Source organism: Dryas octopetala, chromosome 5, assembly GCF_963921425.1.
Source record: "Dryas octopetala chromosome 5, drDryOcto1.1, whole genome shotgun sequence".
Classification (NCBI taxonomy): domain Eukaryota; kingdom Viridiplantae; phylum Streptophyta; class Magnoliopsida; order Rosales; family Rosaceae; genus Dryas; species Dryas octopetala.
The window spans coordinates 22,472,387-22,496,537 of NC_141370.1; the positions used below are offsets into that span (position 1 = coordinate 22,472,387).

The 24,151-nt window shown below is 36.7% G+C and overlaps 4 protein-coding genes across 4 annotated transcripts; 2 read left to right on the forward strand and 2 right to left on the reverse strand.

Moving 5' to 3' along the window:
- Nucleotides 1–538: 538 nt before the first annotated feature.
- Nucleotides 539–2,472, forward strand: ARL (ARGOS-like protein). The gene is made up of 2 exons (XM_086245041.1): nt 539–1,026; nt 1,494–2,472. The coding sequence occupies exon 2, from the start codon at nt 1,861–1,863 to the stop codon at nt 2,347–2,349; it is 489 nt and encodes a 162-aa protein (XP_086101167.1). The 5' UTR covers nt 539–1,026; nt 1,494–1,860; the 3' UTR covers nt 2,350–2,472.
- A 937-nt stretch (nt 2,473–3,409) lies between these two features.
- On the reverse strand, nt 3,410–7,524 carry LOC147285890 (Ankyrin repeat family protein). Its single transcript, XM_086245494.1, has 3 exons — nt 6,176–7,524; nt 4,731–5,163; nt 3,410–4,543 (listed from the first exon to the last, which is right to left on the reverse strand). Exons 1-3 carry the CDS (start codon nt 6,814–6,816, stop codon nt 3,737–3,739), a joined length of 1,881 nt encoding a protein of 626 aa, XP_086101620.1. The 5' UTR covers nt 6,817–7,524; the 3' UTR covers nt 3,410–3,736.
- Nucleotides 7,525–11,026: 3,502 nt separating this feature from the next.
- On the forward strand, nt 11,027–16,203 carry GDI1 (guanosine nucleotide diphosphate dissociation inhibitor 1). Its single transcript, XM_086243773.1, has 13 exons — nt 11,027–11,249; nt 12,257–12,319; nt 12,450–12,533; nt 12,644–12,751; nt 12,981–13,153; nt 13,564–13,675; nt 13,791–13,871; nt 13,974–14,036; nt 14,191–14,292; nt 14,533–14,657; nt 15,281–15,491; nt 15,577–15,651; nt 15,856–16,203. Exons 1-13 carry the CDS (start codon nt 11,163–11,165, stop codon nt 15,904–15,906), a joined length of 1,335 nt encoding a protein of 444 aa, XP_086099899.1. The 5' UTR covers nt 11,027–11,162; the 3' UTR covers nt 15,907–16,203.
- Nucleotides 16,204–19,441: 3,238 nt separating this feature from the next.
- On the reverse strand, nt 19,442–23,563 carry MLO15 (Seven transmembrane MLO family protein). Its single transcript, XM_086242850.1, has 14 exons — nt 23,174–23,563; nt 23,027–23,084; nt 22,656–22,885; nt 22,448–22,564; nt 22,255–22,315; nt 21,987–22,078; nt 21,676–21,750; nt 21,489–21,577; nt 21,203–21,252; nt 20,993–21,033; nt 20,359–20,568; nt 20,181–20,248; nt 19,980–20,040; nt 19,442–19,874 (listed from the first exon to the last, which is right to left on the reverse strand). Exons 1-14 carry the CDS (start codon nt 23,288–23,290, stop codon nt 19,572–19,574), a joined length of 1,572 nt encoding a protein of 523 aa, XP_086098976.1. The 5' UTR covers nt 23,291–23,563; the 3' UTR covers nt 19,442–19,571.
- Between the last annotated feature and the right edge of the window lie 588 nt (nt 23,564–24,151).

A 24,151-nucleotide genomic window follows, 5' to 3' on the forward strand; every position in this document is an offset into this window, starting at 1 on the left:
CGATCTATTATTGGGTGGGCCATGGGCCGAGCTGGACTTAAAGTTTAAAATAATTGGGCCAGCCCAAGCACGGCACGAAGCACGAATGAGCCGACTTTAAATGGGCTGGACTGGCCCGTTGTACACCTCTAAATGTAATAAAAACTTAAGACATAGGCAAGAAATTAAATTTTAGATTTAGAAGATTCAAAAAAATGAAAACTTTAAAGAAAATTTTGATTTCGTTGAAAATTTAAATTAAAACAATTAAAATTTTTAACAAAATTTCGATAATTTCGTTTTGATAATATTTTGAAACTTTAAAAAAATGAAAATTTCTAAGAAATTTTTTAAATTTAATTCTATGGACATACATGAACAAAAAAAAAATTATGACTTGAGACATAAATGGAATGATTTCTTACTTGAATAGATTTGCAAATGGACCCATAAAATGATAAAAGTGAATTATAAGAATAAAAAAAAAATTAGATGCTGGGGCAGGGGGGTTTGGGCTTTTTCTACGGAGAGAGAGAAAAGAAGAGTCCAGGGGTGAAGAACCTTGGGGAACACAGCCCTGATTTTCCAAAACCAGCAACTTGCATGTCAGCAAACCCCACTTGAATGTGGGATTCACTGAACCAAACCTTTTTTCTGCTCTCTCTTTCTCTCTCTACATAATAACAAGGGTAGTAATAATACAAATACAGTGCAACAACCCAAAACCCATCAAAATTCATTCCATTCCTTAAACAGCTACTCTTCCTTTTCACCTTCCTCATTCCTTCATTATTTCCACAACCCCTTTCAGGACTTGTGTGCATGATAGAACCCATTTCTCCCTTTCTTTATTTCTAGTCCATGATTATCAAGAATTTATTGTGAATACAGAGCACCTTTGACTCTGAGAAGGAGTTTTGGGTTCAAAGATTAGAGAGCCGTAGAGCCTGAGATGCAAAAAGCGCACAAGGGGGCATCTTTTTCTTGCTGCCTCATTTGGAAATTTTCATACCAAGACCACTACAATCAAAGACTAAAGCTTCACAGGTATCAATCAACCTTTGTCCTTAACTCTCCTCTTCAAATTCATTTCCACCAGTCCGCTTTCGTCTTAGCTTTTCTATTGCTGATTTGTTTCATCTCTCTCTCTTAAATACAAAAGCACGTATGTATATATAGATATACAGATTATAAATTTCAGGGTATCTTTCTTTTCTCTCTATTGAATTCGGTATTTTGTTGGGTTTGAGAGCAAAAGCCAAAAGTTTTAAAGGAATATATTGCGACTTGCAATTTGTTTTATGCTTGCTATTTTGAATGTTTTGCATATGTAGTTACAAGTAAGAGAGAAATTGAAGGATAGGATTGCAGATCAGCTGTAAAATTGATATCTGAACATATGTTATTTGGAGGAATATGCCATATGTTGGAATTCTCGTCAGTCATCAGTTATCTTTGTTGTTAATGAATGTTTTTGTTTAAATTTAATGTTATCTTTCATCTTTTGTATCTAGTTGGATTATTGGAGACGATGTGTCATGGTTCGTGCACTGAAGACTTGATCAAGGACTAATCACGTTTTTGTTGCGATTTGGGGTTTGAATCTGGAAGTTGAGATCCCAGAAGCATCAAGTATCAGCCGCCTCCAAATAGAAAGAGGGTGGGTACAAGCGAGCAGGTTGACAGATTGAGTCAGTTGTGTGGGCTGCATTGCATTGCTTGTTATAGTTGTCTTAGATTGTATAAATCGGCCGGCATTGTTTTTGGGTTGGAGATTTTGAGTTCCAGAGAGAAATTTGGTGTTGAAGAAAAAGAATTTTGGGTTGGGTCACTTCACTAATTAGGTGCTGTGATTTGGGTGGGGGACCAACACATAAATAAATGAATTTTGAAATTCCTGAAGCAAAGGTAAGGCTGTCAAAGGGTTTTATTGATTTGCAAGATCAATATTGTTCAAGTGGCACTATGGATGCTAAAACAAGAAAGGTTTCTGGTGCATCAGTAGTAGTGAATGAAGGACAGAAAGCAGAGTATCTTCATCATCAACAGCATCAGCAGCATCAACAACATCCACAACATGAACAACATCTACAAAGACAAAGAAAGACGACAACAACGGAATACCATCGAACACTATCACAAGGTAGAGGGAGTGGGAGAAGACTGCTGCCGGTGAGCTACTTCAGCCTCGAGTCATTACTTTTGCTTGTATGCCTCACGGCGACTCTGCTGATCCTTCCTTTGATACTTCCACCACTGCCTCCCCCACCTTTCATGCTGCTGTTGCTTCCCATTGCCATTCTGGCAGTGCTCATGATCTTGGCTTTCATGCCTTCTAATGTGAGGGATTTGACTTATACATACGTGTAACTGTGTAAGTACAGTAAACGGTGTTTAGAATTAATATATCACCTCTTTCTTTCATCATACAATTTTTGTAATTCACAAAATGTTCAATACAAGAAAAACACTTTGTTTATTTATTGCTTGCTTAACCATTCACGAATCACTTGCCAATTGCATTTGCATTTGCATTTGCCTTTGCCTTTGCAAAATTATATATTTGATTTTGACGTTGGCAACAACCACCCATTGACCCACCCTATAATCCCTATGAGAAGGTTATACTTGTAATGGCTGGGCCTGTCTGTCTAAGACAACCAATTTCTACCCAATGTCGGCTGTAGCTTTGTTATTAGGAAACTGACTCACTCCCTCGCTGAGAAGGAGTAGAGTAGGAGAAACAGCATTCCTGAATCCTGAGGAAAGCTCAAGGGATAGTAAAGTTTGATACTTGATGCGTAACCTACAAGAGTAAAGTGAAGAATGTTAAAGGTGAGAAATAATAGCACATGAATCAAAGATTATCAGCATTCAGCTGCCTGCGTTTCTATCTTGGAGGAATCCATTTTCCTTTTTTCATGGTAAATAGATCATGATTGATAGGGGTGAGTTTTCTTTGTTGACCTTGACCAAATGTTATATAATAAGCTCAGGTGGTGGAGACTGGAGGGCTTGGAGAGGAGACTTTCCAGAAATAGCCTGCTAAAACATTTTTTATGTGGTCTTCACTCTTGTGATGGGTGGATATTTTAAAAGTTCTATACACTATAAAGACGGCATTGCATCTGCGAAAGTGAAAATTACAATATTTTAATAATGTAGAACCATTCAATAACTATCACCTTGATATTATGTATGCTTTTACAAATAAATTGCAACAATTTCGAAAATCACATAGGCCGCGGTGGGGTGGGTCAAGTATGTGGAACATCATTACTTTTGACCACAGTCATTGGTTAGCAACATTTCATTTGAACTCGGGGCCTTCTCTTCTTCGAAATTGCATATGACAAATTATTTTTCTACATCCAATGGACAACAGGAAAAGAAACAAAAGATCCCCACACGAGAGGGGAAGAAAAACGAATTAAAAGTACAATGAAAGTGTATGGATATTAGATAACAGTCAATATACAAACCCATATTTCAACTCTTTTAACAATAGTTGGTTGCTATGTGTCTTAAATGATAAATCAACATGCACATCCAGAATATTATAATATGTGTCATGTAAAAGTAAAACAGTAGAAGTGCAGCAACCTAAAATACAAGGCAACCACATGATGGGGAGAAAATTGACAAACTTTAAAGCTTCGTCGCCTTGACCCCGAGCTAAAATGTTGTTACTATCCATTACATATATCGGATAGTTAAAGAAAAAAGGATGCGAAAATCTAAAAGAAGTAAAATCTTACTACGCAATGCTGGGCGGTTGAAGTAAAAATGGAGGAAGATGGTGCTCCAGAACAGCCAAGAGCTCTCTGCACTGGCTCACCCCTTCTAAGACCCCACCACCAAGCCTTCTCACAGCTTCAACAAGCTGCCCTCTCAGCCTTTGTGACAACAAACAGCCACCTGCCTTGACACACTCCCTATACAGTCGCACGTAAGCAATCGTTACCCTCAGAGGGGCGGGAAGATCTCTTAAGCAGATAGGAGATCCACCCCACTTTAAAATCCTCACAAGGTTCATGTAATATTCTTGTCCTTGCCTAACTCCATCCAAGAAAGCCTCCTCTGACCAGTGCTCCCAAAGAAAAGCCCTTAGCTCAGGAGCTATACCCTCATCGTCGGACCGAGCAATACTGTCTGCAACAGCATAAGTTGCTGCAGGATCCCCTAAGAAGTCAGAATGGAGAAGAAATGCAACACCATCAAGAGAACCACCACTTCGTTCACCAGCAGCCTTCAGAATTTCAATGCTTAGTGCTGCAAGGACATGATGAGGAACGTGAGGAAGGAGATAGGCAGCAACATCAACTTGGCTGCTAGAAGTTGCAGCTGTGAGAGCAAGGCAGAGCTCCATGTCTCGACAACCTCTTTTCACAAACCACTCAACGACCTGCATACAGCCCCTCTCAGCAGCTCTCATCAGAGGGCCCAAGAAAGCTATGGCATTACCCTCTTCCACAAGACATTCCATAGTAACAATCTTGCAGTAGTGAGAAGCAAAACCCAGCGCCAGGTCAACATCAACATCCAGACTGTTCCTTTGGGCAATCTACCAATGCAAAACCCAAATGCCAAACAAAAAATGAGAACTAAAGATGCCTGACCAAACATATATCATAAAAGCAAATCTTGGGCTAAAATCTTATTGAAATTCTCCTAATTTTTTTTTCTGATGATGAAATTCACCTAGATTTAATACATAAGCAAATCATTTAATCATTTAATACTAATATCACCTGCAACAAAATGCGCACAAGCTCTGTACTCCCAAAACGAGAGGCTTCCAGGAAACACTGATTAACATTGTCTGCACCCCCCTCCACCAACATACCCAGCAAACCTTGAATTGCAGTTGCCGATATCCCAGATGCCCAGCCAGGATCAAACGAACTAGAGAAGAGAGTTAGGGGAAAGCAAGCAGCATCAAAGGCCTCTGTGAAGTCCTTTCCAGTAAGCTGGTTACCAGCAAGATCTAGGAACGTCTTAAATGCGGATAACTGGAGTTGGATCTCAACACATGAGCTGTTGTTAACTCTATCCTTATTATCCTGACAACGAGAATGGAAGCCTATACATTTCAGAGCCCATTCAGTAAACTTTTGAACCTTAGCACCAGCTTCTGCCTTCAAGACCTCATCTCCATTGCATTCCTGGAGACGCTCATGCAACCTATCCCAAAAAAAGGCAAAATTAAGCAAAGTGGCACAAGAATTCCAGAATTGGGAGGGAAAGAAAAAAGAAGAAAGGCAAGCATGGTGCTCAGCACACAATAAAAAATTCCACACTATATTGTACTGCAAACAAACAAATAAAAGGAGGGGAAAATCCAAGGTTTTTCAAGGGATGAAATTTGATGTATCTTAAGCTTTTCGTGGCGAGTTGCTCTCCTACCCCTCAGGGAAGCTTTATATTTGACCATTGGGGTTACTAAAGGGATAATTCTAATTTGTTGGCACAACACCAGATTTTCTATATGTATGTTCAGGTACAAATTGTCTGGAATCATATGAACTGGGATGGAAAACATGTATGCATGCAAATACACACACAATATTAAGTGTAATAAAAATGAAAGGTTTTCATTCCGTTTTCTAAGTGTCTTTGAACCAATCCTGCACAATAAATGCAAAAGGTGAAAAAAAATTCAAAACTACTTTCTCAAATAGATGAAAAAAAAATAGCTTCCTTTGTAATTTGACTCTAAGTGGCATCCATACTAATTATGCATGCATATGAACATATAAGTTGCATATCTGTAATCTCGTACTAGCAACCCATAAGAAGCCATATACGAACACCATAGAAAAGGATATACTACCTTGCAAAAAAATGACTATGCGCTTCAATGATTATAGATTCTGTACTAAATGCCATGCAACTAAAATCATCCTTTCACTCAAAACTCAGACACTAGATCAAACTACATGCCTATTACTGAATGCTCTCATTTCCATGTAAAAATTTTTTTTACAAAATCATGCCCCCTAGGAAATGAAATACAACTAAACCAAATTTGGCTGTTTGGTTACTGAAATCCTACAACAGTACCAACAAAATATCACCACATGGCTCATTGGCTCCAACTATTGACAGATGATTAAAAATATAATTAATCTTCTCAGCAAATTTGTTAAACTAAATAAGCATTTCCCCATATAAGACTGAACACAGTAAGCCTTACCTCTGGGCCATTACAGTGACCGTATCTGCAAGACTCATTGTTCGGCTCTGACAAGCAGAAACACACGAAGCAAGAAATGATGTCCTCAAGGCAGCTCTTGTGAAGTCATATGCACCATTGGCAATGATCTTCTTAATCAATCCCATTATCCCAAAAAGCTCTTGCTGCATGCTCAAGAACCATATTGAATCCAGAGTGATGCACAAAGCATCATTCAGAGTTTGTGGATCAGCTAATAGGATCAAATTCTCTGCAAGTTCCCAATCATGGGAACTCACTGCACCTTGAAACAAGCGGCCCAACTCAATCCTATCTTGTCTACTGAGTTTTTTCTCTTGCCCAAGTTTCTCCTTCTTCTCCAGGTTGGAATCCATCACAGCCACCCGAGATTTGAGTTTCTTGGCACTGCAACTACAACTAGTGAACATTCTTGACTCTTTCCTTACAAGGGGTCCTTCTCTAGAGAACACCACGTTACTTCCCTCCCCTTTGTCTGATGCAAAACCTTGAATTTCATTCCCTGGACTATCAATTCCACTCTCTTCAGCTTCCAATTCCATATATAAGGGGTCTTCGGAATTAGTCTCATCCACCATAATCCAACCATCATTACCCTCAACAGTTACCATCTCCTTTTCCATCCTCACCCTCTGCAGACTATATTATTCGGTTATTCCCCACTCCCCCCTATTGTCCTTGATTTAAAATAAATTGAAGAAAGAAAAAAAAAAAAAAAAAACCACTCTAATCAAGCTAACACTCGAATTTCGCAAACAGCCCAAGTAATAAAAATATAACTAGAAATAATGGAAGAAACCCATAACTCAAAATTCCAATTACGCCAGAACCAAATGGTTAATGCACGAACTTGTTAGAAATCTTATTCTCTCCCTCTTTTTCCTCCTTCAATCACTGCTCCACTTGGCGAAAAGCAAAGGTCCAACAGGCAACGAAATTAAAATAAACCCAAAATTCTCGAACTTCTATGCATGTTGGTGTTAAGAGACAATCCTAAACAAGAAAACCAGAGAGACAAGTTTAAATCTACCAGTCATACCCACCAAATATCAAATGTCAGAGAGGGCTACAGTTGCAATAACACTGAAAAACCCTAGAGACCCTCCTTTCACATAATCCAAGGGATTCCAGCAATATATCAAGGATCGAGAACCAACCCTACAACATCCAGAACCTCTTTCATCAACAAGTTACAAAAACTTTAACAAATTCATAAAGACGAAATATGAAAAATAAAAACGAAACTATCTAAAAAAAAAAAACAGAGTCAGTTAGGGAAGTGAGAAAATTAAGGGAAGGGAAGAGTGAGAAAATGGAAAATGAGGGCATAAATAGTAAGAACTTAAATAAAGAGTAAACAGAAAAAAGAAAAAGACATGAAATGAAATGAATAAATAGATGGCAAACATGGCCCAAAAAAAAAAAAGATGGCCAACCTCTGATTAATTGTGGTGGAGGACAGAAAGACTATCAGACAGGAAAACCCTGTGATGTTTATTCATTCTTCCTCACTTTTTTTCTTTTCTTTTTTTTATCTGGAAAATAATAGGTGCTTTTCTTTTATTGATCATCTTATTTTTTAAGTATATATTATTATCTTTTAAAAATGAATTGCAATAGTTTAAGAGAGATTTCACACTTTTTATTTGTACGTTTACACTCATCTCCCTTATTTTTATTCTCATTATTTTTTTATTGGATAGCAGTTGGGTCATCCAATCTTTCAAAATCGCAATTTCAGTAATATCGGTGTATGATCAAAATAATTCACTTTTTAGATCACCTATTATAAATTATCTTTACAAAAAATCAACTCAATCGAAAAATCATTTGGTTATATAACTATTGTCAATTAAATAGAAAAAATCAACAATTTGGTAAAAAAATCACTCTTTAATCGGAAACCATCGATTTTTTCTACTTAATTAATAACAGTTATAAAATCAAACGATTGTCAATTGATTTGATTTTTTACAAAGATGATCTTTAATAAGTTATCTAAAAAGTGAATAGTTTTGATCATGCACTGACATTGCCGAAATCGAAATTTAGAGGGGGTGGGGTGACCCAAATATTGTCCTTTTTTATTTATTCAAATATTCATCACTAAGACCGAGTCATCTAGACAAGAAGAGTGTAGATGTATATTCATCCTATTTTCAATTAAATAAAAAAATATTGGGTTTTTTTTTTTTTAAGCCAGATCTAGAACCCATAGAACCAGCCGGTCCGGTTGCAAGAAATCGAAACCAAGCTGGTCCTCTGGCGTCAGGAGAGGTGACCGGAACCATAGACGAGTCAAAGACGTTGGGTTTCGAGATGAGATATGGTCGTCGGTAGGAGGACGACGATCGGGGTTGGGGAAGATGTGGGGTTTCGGGGCTGAGAGAGAGAGGATGCAGGGGAAGGGGGAGGCGGCAGTCGAGGCTGGGGGAGATGTGGGGTTTCGGGGCTGAGAGAAAGATGAGAGGCATGGAGAAATGAGAGAGGGGGGAGGCAGAGAGATATGAGAGAAAAGTGAGGCAGAGAAAGAGGATGCGAGGGGAGGGGGAGAGAAACAGTTGGGCTTAAGTGAAAATGCATTGCTAGTTGGGTTGGGTCAACTAACAGTTGGGCAATCATTGTCATTGTATGACAGTAACAATTTAAATTGCACAAAACACTTTATTAATTACTACTGTTTGGACAGTAACTATTTAGATTGCAAAAATACTCTATTAATTTACTGTCAAACTTATTACTGTGGTAATTCGCTTAGTTTAAAAAAAAAAATTCATGAAAAAAATATAACATGGACTTATTTATACAAAGTGTGGACTTTATTTGTACAAAGTTGACATATTTATCATTTAACCCTTTTTAGGTGATTTTTTGGGTACAAAAGGCTCTAAAAATGAACTTTTTAATAATCAACTATAAAATATTTGGCAATCTAATGACTAAAAAAATCAAATATCATATGCTCATATATATGTATATCTCATGCTTATAAGAAAATAATTCACAGTATAACAGCTTGATAATTGATATGCTTAATCATACGCGAAAGTGGTTAATTAAAAAGACTTTTATGTGAAAGATGACAAGACTTTTATGTGAAAAGAGTTTCACATCTACAGAAAGCACAGTGTCCCTGCCACATCTACAAAGAAACTCCCCCCTCCCAAATACATATCATTATTTTAGATATACGGTGGGATGAATTGAGGACTAAAATGGTAAATGACAACTAAATGGGCAATTATTGGATTTGTCCTTAATTGAATACATAACTTTAGGGCTGAGAATGGGTTGAGTCGGTTGCATATCGGCCAAACAACCGACCCACCCAACCAACTAACTTGGTTGAATTCTTAAAATTGACAACCGATCGACCCAATATTTAGGCCAGTTGCTAGTCCGATATTCGACTTTGTCGGTTATGGTTTGCCGACTAGGTTGACTTTTATTTGGGGCTAGAATTCAACATTTCAACAACACTCTCAGCCTCACTCTCTCCCTACCTCTCAAATTGCCACTAGGGCTAGAATTTCTACACCCATTTCTCAACACTTTGCTCTCATCCTCCCTCAAAAACACAGAGAACCTTCAAAAATCAAAAGGAGACCCATCTGCCACTCTCAGCCTAAGCTCTCTTTCTCTGCAGAACGCAATGCCACACCCTAATTCCTAGCTCTCTCTCTTTTTCTCTCTCTCTCTCTCTCTCAATTTGATCTCTCTCTCTTTGCATAACGCAGCGCCTCCTTCGCCTCTGCCTTATTTGGCCACGACCGTCGCCACTGCCTTAGCCCGAGCTCTCTCTCTCTCTCTCTCTCCCTCTCTCTCGGCCCGAACTCTCTCTTTCACTCTTTGTTGATGTAAATCAGTGCTTGATCGACTTCTGAGTGAGAGAAGAATATCGAGTGAAACTTTGGGGTATTTCACAACTGAGGCCCGATCCGACACTCACGAGTCGGGTGGATGCAACCGAACCAACTTGGTTGGGTTGGTTGTCGGTTGCAACCGATGCTAAAAAAAAAACTACAGTTTCAAATATAATTGTTATTGCCGGCGCACGTACCAAAAAAAAAAAACTATACTCGTTATTGCCTAAATAGTTCAGTACTCAATAGAAGTGATTTTTATCTCATCTCAATTCTCAACCATAATTTTTTCATTAAGGCCGCTAATGAAACTATACTTGTTACGAATTGTTTATCCCGTTGGGCCCAATTTTTAGAGTTGTATGTGTGAAGTACAAAGATGGCAAGGCCCAATGATCATATTGTCAGCATATGTGTTCCAGTTTAACTCGTACTTAGTGAGTTAGTGCCTTAGTGGGGTTTGATTCAAAATTTAAGAGTATTTATTTAGGCTAAATTATGGTCTTAGTATGTAGTTCGGACCAAATTTTACTAATATATTTATAGTTTTAATTGTTTTCATTTTGGTATTATATTTTACTAATTGTTGAAATTGCTTAATTTATCAAGTTTTCTGATCTAAAAAGTTTAATTTACCTCAACAAATACAACTTTTTCAATATAATAAGCATTTGAGAGGCATGTGAGGAAGTAAATTAAATTTTAGATAAAAAAAATTAACGAATTTAAATAATTAAATCATAAATTAAAACAATTAATAAACTATAATATCAAAATTAAGACGATTAAAATTACAAATGCCTTGATAAAAATTGGTCCAACCACCAAAATAATTTTTTAGGCATTTATTAATTTTTGGCGGAACATGGCATCTACTTTACTCTTAGAAGATGTTTGTGTGAATTAGAGAATAACTTGAAAAGTCGTTTTAAGCTTTTCCCAATTAACAAACAAAGCATCTCTTAGTCCTTTTTATTAGGGGTGGTGAAATTAGACAAGTGCAAGACATAGTTAGACTCGGTGAGAAATAGAGAAGAGAGCTTGGGACCAAAAACCCTAGAATTGTGTGAAGTCTGATCTGTTCAGATCAAAGGAGCGAGGAGGCAATGGATGAAGAGTATGACGTCATAGTGTTGGGTACGGGTCTCAAAGAATGCATCCTCAGTGGTCTTCTCTCCGTTGACGGCCTCAAGGTCTCACTTTCCCCTACTAGTGCTACTCTTCTTCTTCTTCTTTTCTTTCAATCTCATCCATGGACTCTTTTTCACTGGGTCGACGAGATCCGTGCGCAATCGCAATCGGACGGATCTAGATGCTTCAAACCACCTCACTATGACAATATGTGCTTTTTTTTAAAAAAAAATTTATAATTATTTTTTTGTTCCATTATTTTCATTTCTCCGTTTCTCTTTACTAGTATCCAAATTAGCATATCGTCGTCCTTCCTCAACTGGTTTTGATCTGAACCTACTAATAAAGCTCGTGAAATGCGTCTAACTACTTACTGCCAATCTTTGACCATGCGAAAAACTGCCACTCAAAATGGGTTGCCAGGATTGGATTTTTACCCATTTAAGATCCTCAATCCCAACTATTGGGGCAAGGAATCAAGAAGAAAATTTCTTATTGATGAATGTTTGATAGGGGTTGATGGAATTCTCCTTTGGTTGTCCTTGAAACTTGGAATTGTATGCTAGTATAGGTGGCTTTATGACAACAACTTACTATCCGAATTTACTTGACAAATTTACTTACTTATTTAATAATTATGTGTATTTGAGTTCCTGACGGGATGTCAAATGTACTTGGTAGGACTTAAAATTGCCTATTGGCTCATCACTTCTAATCTCCCTGAAAATACTTCCATTGAACCAGTGTTTGAGATGATTTGGGGTTGATTTCTAACTCTTTTTCTCTGTGATAATGAGTGTTCCTTCCTACATGTAAAACGATGGTTATTGGTTAATAAAGCACTTGTTCTTTTTTGGTGCCTTTCATTGTCTTCTCATTCTGTTTTTGCACAGTCATTCCTTTGTTTATGTATGTCTTCTTTTGGGTATATAGGGCAAAAAAAATTTAGTATTTTTACTATTTGTTAAATATACTGTATATACTTTTTTTTTTTTTGGGTTATAAGTCATTTGAGTGTTGATAAGAACACTTGTGTTTTTGTTATTGATATTTGCATATCGTGATCCAGGTTCTGCACATGGATAGGAATGACTATTATGGAGGAGAATGTGCATCACTTAATCTTGTTCAGGTCCCATTTCTGCCACATGTTGTTGAAGTGTTCCAGCATAAGTTCTATAATTCTATTGCACTACCTCTCTATCTTCTTCTTAATTTTTTTATTGAATTATCTATATCGATTTTTAAATATTAACTTGCAGCTGTGGAAGAGGTTCAGGGGAAATGATAAGCCCCCAGCACATTTGGGATCCAGTAGGGATTATAATGTGGACATGGTCCCTAAGGTATGTTTTATGTGTTTCCTTGCCTTTTGCATTGTGTTTAGCTCACTATTTGTGGGTTACTTTTATTTATTTTCAAGCTTTTCTAATGTGCTGTATTTTTCATTGTCTAGTTTATGATGGCCAATGGCACTCTAGTTCGTGTCCTTATTCATACTGATGTTACTAAGTATTTGTACTTCAAAGCTGTAGATGGCAGTTTTGTCTATAATAAAGGAAAGGTATAATTTTTGCTAACTTGTTGGGAAATTGCATTTCTTAACTACACACACACAGCATTTCTTTACTATTTATAAATTTGATACTAACCCTTATGAGTAAGTTCTTATAAATTTCTTAACTATGTATATTAACCCTTATGTATATAAATTTGACACACACACACACACACATTTATGTATATAAATTTGATACTAACCCTTATGAGTGGTATATCAACTGTTGCAATAGGTTCACAAGGTTCCGGCAACTGACATGGAGGCACTTAAATCTCCACTCATGGGTTTATTTGAAAAGCGGCGTGCCCGCAAGTTCTTCATATATGTTCAAGAATATAATGAAATTGATCCCAAAACACACGAAGGAATGGACTTAACAAGAGTGACAACTCGAGAATTGATTGCGTAAGTTCTTGGATGTTCCCCTTTCTGCAAATGAATCTCTACAATGCATTTTGGATCTCTTTAATGCATTGTAAGAAAGATTCTAAAAATTGGCGATCTTGATAGTCTCGATATATATATATTTTAAATTTAAGCATCAGAATGGAGATTATTTCATTGGCATAATACATAATGAGGTGTCAAACTTTATGCGGAAAGTATGTGGGGTACAATTCTGTGTAATGTTGGGATGGGAAACTTAATGAGAGAGAGAGAGAGCCTATGTTTTATATTGTATAAAGAGAGAGCCTCTGTTTTATATTGTATAAAGCTAATTTCTATAGAAAATAGGTAATTGTATTTTTATTTCACTGTTGGTAATACAATTATAATGAATATTTGTTTATTTTGTGTGGTTGACGTTTTCACAGAAAATATGGTCTTGATGACAACACTATTGACGTCATTGGGCATGCTTTAGCACTTCATCGAGATGATCGCCACCTGGATGAACCTGCACTGGATACTGTGAAGAGAATGAAGGTAAATACGGGTTGGGGTTTATAGTTGATATTAGCATCTCTGGATTTCAAATTCTTGTGCATTAGAAGTTTCATCTTTGGCATGCACTTGAGTTATCCTCTTGACTGTGTCATAGCTTTATTCGGAGTCTATTGCACGTTTTCAAGGAGGATCGCCATACATATATCCATTGTATGGATTAGGAGAGCTTCCTCAGGTCTCTCACTCTCTCTCTCTTGCTCACTCTCTATTTAAATATAGTATTGTAACTAAAGTCCAGGTCAGTAGAGTTATTCATTTTTTTTGGGTCTTGATGTAGGGATTTGCACGACTTAGTGCAGTTTATGGTGGGACTTATATGTTGAATAAACCTGAGTGCAAGGTACTCTTTACTCCCGTTTCTTGGATTTAACACTTTTTCCTTTATATTATTGCATCAATTCTATTTTTTTTTTTAATTTCTACTTTATATTTGGAAAATCCTTGTGTATATTATTGTTAGTCTAGACACTGAGTTTGATCCTGCCTGGTGCCAGGTAGAGTTCAATGAGGAAGGGAAAGTTATTGGTGTCACATCTGAAGGGGAAACTGCTAGGTGCACAAAAGTTGTTTGTGATCCTTCTTACTTGCCCAACAAGGTAAAATGTTTATGACCTTCTACATTGTTTAGGTACACAAAAGTTGTTTGTGATCCTTCTTACTTGCCCTCCAAGGTAAAATGGTTATGACCCTTCAATATAAGTATGCATATGCTCATATTTGATTATAGGTCCATAGGGGGCAGACAATATCATCTATGTTATTCTGTATCAAGATTGAAGGGTGAAGAAAAATGCTGATTATCCTACATTTTACTAAAATTTAATGCATTTCATCAGGTGAGGAAGGTTGGTAAGGTTGCAAGGGCTATTGCCATAATGAGCCACCCGATTCCAAACACCAATGATTCTCATTCGGTGCAGGTTATCCTGCCACAAAAGCAGTTGGGTCGTAGATCAGATATGTGAGTTCTCATATATTTTGTTTGTGATATTAATATTGCGAGGAATGCACTTGTGTATCTCATATCTGTGATTTTGTTATTGTGTCTATTAAGAAGAGTAGAAATGGATGCAAAATATTTTTCTTTTCTTGGGGAGGTGGAATGGGGGTTAAAATAAATAATTAAGATGTTTCAGTGTTGGGAGCAGGGTATGTATTCCTGATCTATACTATTATAGCTGATTGGTTGTAGAAATGCTAAAAACAAGATATCCACCAAAGCAATATACATAAGATGTTGAATGAACCCTAATATTCTATTAGTGTTGTGTAATTTGGTGTGCAATGATATTTCCAGAGGAGTTTTTAGTCTGCTATGTATATATTGTCTTACTCTTAGAAGGGTTACATGGTATTATTTGTGTAATGCACAATTCATCCTACCATGACTTCACTCTCCAACTGCTACCAAAAGGAAAAAAGGTGGCAAGTAGATGTAGAGGAGCCAGGAGGCCTCTTGGGAACTCTTATATACCTTAGAGCAATGGCTTGTTGGTGGTTAGCTGTTTATTCCGGGGTTTCTCTTATTTCTCTCTCTAAATTTCTTTGGGCTAAGTACTGCACAATGTTTTAATGACTGAGCAGGTACCTTTTCTGTTGCTCTTACTCTCACAATGTTGCTCCAAAGGGAAAGTTTATTGCATTTGTATCAACAGAGGCAGAGACTGATCATCCTGAGACCGAGCTAAAGCCAGGAATCGACCTTTTAGGGCCTGTTGATGAGATATTTTTTGATATTTATGACAGATATGAGCCAGTCAATGAACCCTCTTTGGACAATTGCTTTATATCAACAGTGAGTCATATTGAAGCCTTGACCTCTACTGTGTATTCTTCATTATTACTGAGGCACACTTGACAAATGCCTTATGTTTTAACAGAGTTATGATGCCACAACACACTTTGAGTCCACTGTCATGGACGTACTCAACATGTATACCTTGATAACCGGGAAGGTAAGAAATTAATCATGCATAGCCAACATGGTTCCATTGTTTCCCTGTTTCATGTCATTTCATAAGGTCAATGGAAATTGCCCACAATTAGAGTCGCTTCTACACAAAGCACTGTTGACTAACTAACCCTTGTTTCTTTCTACTGTTTCAAAGTGTTATTTCTATCATATGAGGTTTAACAAGTTGCCTGGAATCTTTGAGCAGGTTATTGACCTCAGCGTGGACCTAAGTGCTGCTAGTGCTGCAGAAGAATGAGTAAAACCACCTGTGGTGCTTGACAATTGTGCTTTGTTCCAAATCCGTTGAACTGCTTAAATAGCTGGTGGCAATCCTCATAAACTGGAGGACGGTCTTGGTTTTCACTTTTAAACAGACTATCATATGTGCTGTAGCCTTGTTTTAAATGTACTTTAGAACATCCTTCCAAAACAAAAAAAATGTACTGTAAAACATCGGACATGCTCTTGTGGCAATGTTAATTTCAGGTTGTGGGTTTGTATGGAGGCGTTTAAAAATAGCATTTGTTAGGGGAACTATGTCCCTTTGAAGTAATGATGCGTGCTATATGCTGCTGCTTTGGACCCTCCAATAAGGATGCAATCCAGCTTTGGTGTATCCTAATGAGCGGTGTGTTCCATTCCTACTCTTATCAACGTCAAGATCATTTTCCCCATTATCTGGTAACCTTTATATAAGGTTGATTTTAGAGTGTGTATAATTTCATTCCCACTTTATTTTTAGACTCACTCTTAATGTGAAAAAAATAAAAATAAAAACACTTTTCTCACCTCCTGTCATTCCTACAATGTTCTTTGATATACTAATTCAAACATCCACCTACTAAACACTTTTCCCACTTCTTTAACTATCATTCCATCCATCCATTTTTTTTCCAAATAGAAAAAAAAAAAGAATCTTATAACCATTTTATAATTCATTTTTAAAGTCCAAATAAAATCCCTAAGATTAATATTCAATTTCTAAATCAAAAGAAACATTAAAATAAAATGAATTCTCAATCTAAAACTATAAATAAATGAAAAAGGGTTTAGGGTATAGAATAATCATACATTTTAATAGTTGTATGAGCATCAACTTTAAGTTTTGCTGACAAAGTTGAATTAGTGTTTATGGAAGAAAAAAATTATGGAAAAAAGATGGGTGAGTGAGATGATAGTTAAGAGGGGTGGGAAGAGTGTTTAGAAGGTGAGTATTTGAGTTGGTATGTTAAAGAGTATTATAGAAACAATATGAAGTATGAAGAGTGTTTTTATATTTTTTTCAAATTTAATGGTAAGTGTAAAAATAAAGTGGGTGGGAAAATAGGATAGGAGAGTGGTAATATAAGCACTAGAGGTGTACAACGGGCTGGCCCAGCCCGTTTAAAATCAGCCCATTCGTGCTTCGTGCCATGCTCGGGCCAGCCCGGCCCAATTATTTTAAACAATAAGTGCAGCTCGGCCAATGGCCCAGCTTATAAAGGGTCGTGCCGGGCCGACCCGATTAATTATTTTAAGTTTATATTATTATTTAAAGATTAATCAACAATGTCAATATAATTTTTAACATTAATCAACAATGTCAACATAATTTTTTAAAAATTAGCAATTAATAAGAAATAAGTTTGTTAGTAAATATGTAATTGTATTTAGTTTTTTTTAAATATTTTTATTTATGGAACTAAAAAGTAATTTTTAAATTTTAAAAAAATAATTGATAAACTAATATAAACGGGTTGGCCCAAACCCTTAACGGGTTCAGGCCAACCAAACTTAAGACGAGCTCGTGTCTGCTTGGCCCAACGAGATAAAAAAACCTTGACCCAACCCGGCCCGTCCCACTTAATGACGGACCGAACCGACTTTAAATTGGTCGTGCCCGTGCTAAACTCGGCCCGGCCCGGCCTGATATACACCTCTAATAAGCACTCTTAATTTTATTTGAACTCCAAAGGCTTGTGATATATAGGTTGTCTGCTTGACCGTTTTATTGTCAAATGAGTAGGTAATGAAAGTCTTCCAAGATGACTTGACTTTTCAGACACAAGAAAACCTTGTATGGACAAAAATTGTTATACCCCATCTGGCTGAATGTGTAACATGAAAATATGTAACATGCCCAAAAGAAAGAGTGATAAATTCAAGATTTAGGATTTACTTTGGTTTACCTGAAGTATCCCTTGTTAAACAAAACTATTAAAATAAATAAATTTTATTTAAAGAGGTTAAATAGTACAAAATTAATTCAATAAAATAAAAAATAACTAAATTCGCCTACCACTACTCTTTCTTCATATAAACTCTATCTTTTTATCTTTCTCTCAATTTTATTCAGTTTATTAATTTATTATAATTTTATTTTAAAAATACTATTCACACGTGCCATAGTGCGTGGATGTGCGTCTTTACTTTTTAGGTGAGTGAGCAAATCAACTAGGCTTTATGTTTAGGATCACCCCCTCGGTTAGATGTTAGTTTGTCGGCTGAGTGCGGTATGAGGCCCAGGTCTATTATACTGTAGTCTTTTATTTATGGGCCTTGGGACTTTAGAATGTCCAAAAAAAAAAAAAACTAGTTGCTCAAATGTAGGTCGAGGACGCGAAAATGGTGCGTTTCGAAGCTTCTCTGAGGGTTTATGCATGTGTGTTTCGAAGCTTCTGACTTTCTGATGCTTTGCTAAACCCTAACCCTAAACTTAGAGATGTTAAACGGGCCGACCCGACCCATTTAAGTTAAGCCCATCGTATTTTCGTGTCATGCTCGGGCCGGCCCATATAATTAAGAGTTAGGCCCGACACGGCCCACGGTCTGCGGACCATTTGTGCTTGTGCCATGCCTTAAACGGGCGGGCCCACAAGCCTTTTTTATTTTTTATTTTTTAGAGTGAGAAAACTAATCTTATGATATTTTTTCTTCTTTATAATTAAATATTAATATTCTTTTGCATGAAAATTGAATATTCTTGTTGAAAAGTTTTTTAAAAATGGAAAAAATAATGTTAATAATGTTGTGCCTAATTCAGGCCCATTTCGTGCTCGTGCTTGTGCAGTGTCGTGCCATGCGTAACGAGCTAAAAACTTCGGCCCGGACCGGCTCATTTACTCATGTTGTGCCTATTTTAATCGTGTCATGCTGTGCCGTGCTCAGGCCGGCTCGGCCCCTTTGATACCTCTATCTAAACTCTAACCATTTGTAGCGGTAGACTAGCATCTTCTTCCGTCTTCCTTCCATCTGAGCAAACATCACCAATGCCTCCAGGTATCTCTCTCTTTATTTTTTATTTTTTTTCTTGTTAGCTTTTGATTTTTGTTTTGTTTTGATGTCTATCTTTCTTTATTTTTTTCATTTTTACTTCTCCAGTATACTGTTACTTAAGAGACATGGGAACATGTAATGGTACACTGGATAAGTAAAAATGCTCCTTAGCAGACATGGAAACATAGATTTCAAAAAGGGATTTCAAGCTTATTTTCTTCTAATATTAAACCTGCCAGTTATTATGGACTCAAATCAAAAGGAAATAAAATTAGGGCTTTGTTCAAAAGAAAAATAAGACGTGGGTGGCAGGGGTGTCAGTACGAAAGGTTCTTACAATGTTCGTTCAATCATGCAGCATTCCTTTTTTTTTTTTAAGCTTAGAAAGAGACCCTGAAATTTTATTGTTTTGCTGTGATTGTAGCAATGATCGATGATCAAATTGGGTCAATATATGATCTAATCATCTACTAAACTTGATTCTAAGTTTTTCTTTTGTTTGTGAAAGAATAAAGTTAAATGTATAAATTTTGGGATGTCGATAAAATTAATTTACAATAAAACATAAATAAAAGGTCAAAAATACGTAGAACAAATGAGCGTTTGTCTGTTCAGGTAAAGTTATGCAGTGTACATTGCAACACATCAAATCACTTTAACATGGTTCTATTGAATTTTACTAGTATTATGGTGGGTTTGAGTGAGACCGAGAGGCTTTTCATTTTGATCTATCAATGGGAGTTCAGGCTCAATTTCTCCTCTATTTCTAGTGCCATCTTGCAGTGAAGATTCCTCCTTATTTGATACATGAGCAAACTCAACCGTGACGGAAGCGTCTTTGGGACCTACTTGGCTAGAACCATTAGCAGCCTTTTTCAACAGGTTGTTCTTTTTTGCCGACCGTGCCCAGCCAACAATGCCCTCTTGTACATGTTCCTCAAATATAGCCTTCTTGAATGAACTTCCCATCTTCATTACAAATAATCATTGGAATCTCAGTCTAAAATCTCCAACAAAAGGATAATAAAAATGGATGCAATTGCAGAAATTTTAAATATTAATCCTGCAACTCACCTGTGTGACAATTGCGTAGAGTGGTAAGGTACTGTAGCTGCAGACGAACTGAATGAATGCCCTGAGAATGGATATTGGCATTCACAAAAGAGAGAAAAAAACATATCAGATTTATGAAACACAAATTGTGTTAGGAGATATCAATATAACGCAAAAAATACAAACACACACGCAGGCACATATATATGAACATGACCTTACCCGATAACAAGTCTTGGGATAATATAACCAATTTTTCCCATTATGCAGGAATCGAATGAATATTGCACCTGCAAGAGATTGAGGCACGATATATGATAAATCTACCACTTCCACCTTAATCTGCATAACTGTCCAACATATATATAATAAGTAAATTTTTGATCACACTAATTCTTACCCATATCCAGAAAAAAAACGCCAGTTCAAAAGAATTTTGGAACAAGATGATATGAATCAGCAAGAGAACCAGTCGGGGCCTGTGGAGCCAAAAGTGATCATCCGAAGGTTGAACAACCAAGTCCCCTTCAATGGCAATGTGTTTCTCAGCAACCTCATGGGCCAATTGGGTAATTACATGCTCCAACTTAGTGCCAACAGCAAGTAAAAGCTGTAGGACAGAAATCCACATACATATTAACTTCCCTATCCTATGCAGGTTTAATCTCAGATTTGTGGAATGGATGCACAATTTTATGATCATTGGACATGAATGAGATTCACGATTAAACCATACAGATAATCAGATCGGTGGTTTTATCTTTTTGTCATTATTATTTCTACTTGTGAGGTCAAATAAAAGAAAGCCAAAAACCTTATGTTAAAGTGTAATTCATGCTACACTGTCTATTTCTTGTCAAGCAAACATCACTTTATATATATATATGTTGAGTTTTAGAGCTAGCACATAATCACATAATTAACATCACATATCTAAATTCAGAAATTGCAATTCATGGTCATGGTGTATAATATTCAAAATTGTGATAAAGAAAAACAATACTGCATTACTTGTATTAATTTGGAGAACTTACAATGAAGGGAATGAATGCTATCCAGAAATATGCATGCCAACCTGCACAGAAACACCAGAAGTGTCAGTAATGATCTTCACAACATTGATTAGGAAATTATGTACTAATTGCATTTTAAACATCGTACAGCAACAGTGTAGAGTTGTAAGAGTAACTGAATTTTATTGGAACGGAATAAAAACAATGACGTAGTAGTAGGAAAGAAATTACCAGAGACATTCAGCAACAAGAAGATGACCACAAAGGACCAAAGATACCAACTGCAAATGATAGTTGAAAAGTTAATAAGATCTATAAAGTAAGAATAATTAAGTAGTATGCTTTGGCCTTAAAATTTATGAACAGATGGAAAGACATGATTTTCTGCTTCAAACCAGCTGTGACCTCTAAATTGCAACTCATCCTCAAAGAAAAAAGGCAGTCAGCCAACCATAGAAAAGAAGCAACTAGCTAATGAAACTATGAGCATGATGTGATCTTATTAATTGTAGCTAACCTTATTCCAACAACTCTCTTAAAATCTGCTTCAAGGGCACGTATCATGTACTTGTGGAAATTAAAATTTGGATTTCCCCTGCAATGGGTCTGGTACAGAAGAACTAGTTTAAAAATTGAAAAAGGAATTGTGTGGAAACATTGACTGAAAATGTATGATAGCAAATCTAAAAATTAAAATAACTTACCCTGATGAAGCCTAGACGCATTGTCATATAATCTGTTTTGGTCACTGACCCATAAAATTGTTTGAAAAATGCATGCTGAAAAAAGAGGAGCCATAACATACATTAATTGCATATTGAAAATTGGAAAACTATAGGCATTAGTCGTCAAGGTTCTCTGCAATTTTGCAAAGCATAGTGTAATTTTGGTTACTTTTAGACTTTTAGTTGAGTTACAAACTTATCCACTACTAGCTAGGCAGAGAGAGTAACTTGTAACTTGACTGGATGATGGTGATAATTGCTAAAGAAGGATTAAGGATGTAATGACTCACCAACCAACCTAGCATAGCTGAATTCTTTCCAATACCCAGAAAGCGACCCCTGATAAAATCATGATCTTGGACGTGGGTGAAGTTTGTCAAAACTGTATATATATGCACATAGTTAATTGTACTTGAATAAGAATCATAGGAACTAGAAGAAAAGCACTCAACTTACAAATTAGCTATGAAAGACAAAAAACTAAGAATTGGAGCACTTGCTTATGAAGAATGTAAAGGTACATTAGCTCCAGCTAGATTAACAGCTAGCTCGAATTACCTTCTTCTGGATTGTACTCCTTTTTTGCGATAGAATCCTCCCAATGTTTCCACTGGCGTATCTACTCCATTGAAAACGTAGATGCAAATTAAAAGAAAATGTAAAGAGCAAGAGGAAAAAGGGAAAATTTAAAAGCAAACAGACTTTCATATTAATGTTGAAGAGGTATATATATAGATGGAATGCAAGTTACCTTCGCCCCTCCAAAGAGAATGGTTAGAACACAGAAAGTGACATGCACCACAGCTAGCACAAAGATGAAGATATGAAGATGATGCAACGCAGTGGTAGATAGCAATGGGACCTTCCCCTGGAAAATAAATTAATTTGATTTCAATAGTCTGAGCAAGCTAGATGTGTCCTAATCTACTTAATTAATTTGATCATCAAAGAGAAATGACCTCAGCACAGTAGCCCGTGGAATCAGAGGAGTCAGCAAGAAGGCGACGGGCAGTCCCAGGAATAAAGGAAGTGAAGAAGGTGGTCTGGAAATGGGCACTAGAACTGGTTTCTTCTTCTTTTTTCTTACAAGGCAGCCATTCACTGGCCTGTTTCTCTGTTATGCAGATTTTGGATATAGGTACTTGGGACACTGTCAGCAGCAGTGATATAAACCCCAAAAGCATCAACTCTGCATATAGAATCATTATTATTCATCTGAATTTCATCATCATCCATCAGTACCCGGATTAATATATATCTGGAACTTAATTCAATCAATCAAATTATATATGCTGTGATCCATTGGATGAGCAGTAGAGAGGATCCGGACCTTCTTTGATCTTCTGCAAGGCCTCGAACAGAGGTTTCTGCTTCTTTTTCTTGAGATACTGCGTGCAAACGTACAATTAATTCCATCAGAATAATTAATTTGAAATTGAGATGGATGGGAGTCGTAGACATAACTCATAAGACATGCCTTGCCAAGGTAGTGTAGGATTCTTTCGACGGCTAGAGATATGAGCACTATGACAGAACACACCAAAGCCACCACCCATGTCGGCGTGTACTCCAACGTTGTTCCTCCTTCTGCCATATTTAGCTGCGCTGTGCCGTGCTACCTCCTGCAGACTACTCCCACCTCGATCTATCGGACCTGTGCCTCTGTCTGACTCACTCTGTCTGTCTGTCTATTTGTTGCCTTATGGGCGATGAGAATATATTATATATGGAATGAAGGAGATGGAGCTGTAAAGCTGCTCCCTCCTTCTGGCCACTACTTTCTTGTGGTACTGCGTGCGCGGACTTAAATTTCATCTTACAATCTCCGATGGCGTCATTGCCGTTTAATACTCGTTGTGATTTTCTCTCTTCACTTGTCTTCACTATTTTTGACTCTTAGACTTACACTCCTCTCTCCATTGCCCATTGCACTTAATTTCAAATTTTCAACTAATAATTAATTATTAAGGAAAAGGGCAAGATACCAACTCTCAGTCATCAGGACTTTTTGGTGCGTATTTAATTAATATTTACGACGGATGCTTTGATTAATTCATCATTATTCATATTTCCTAATATAATATAATAATTGGGAAAACCACATCTACTCCACCAATTCACAATCGCCACTGTAATTACGCGTCCTATTATTAATTTTTTGGAAGCTTATATATGTGCATATATATCTTCTCTACGCGTCCTGGCTCTAGTACTGTGTTTAACTGATTTATTATACATTCATTCTTAATAATACATGTGTTTAATATATCAGTGAATGCATTTGGCCCAAAAAAAGAATCAGTGCATGTGATGGATGATGGAATATTTCATGCCCATGGGTGCGCTTACAAAGTAGAAATGCAGTGCAGTGCATCCAGCGCATGCATGCTTTCAAATAAAAACATACCCTTCGCCGTCACCAACTCTACAACTTTTTCTTCAATTCCACATTTCA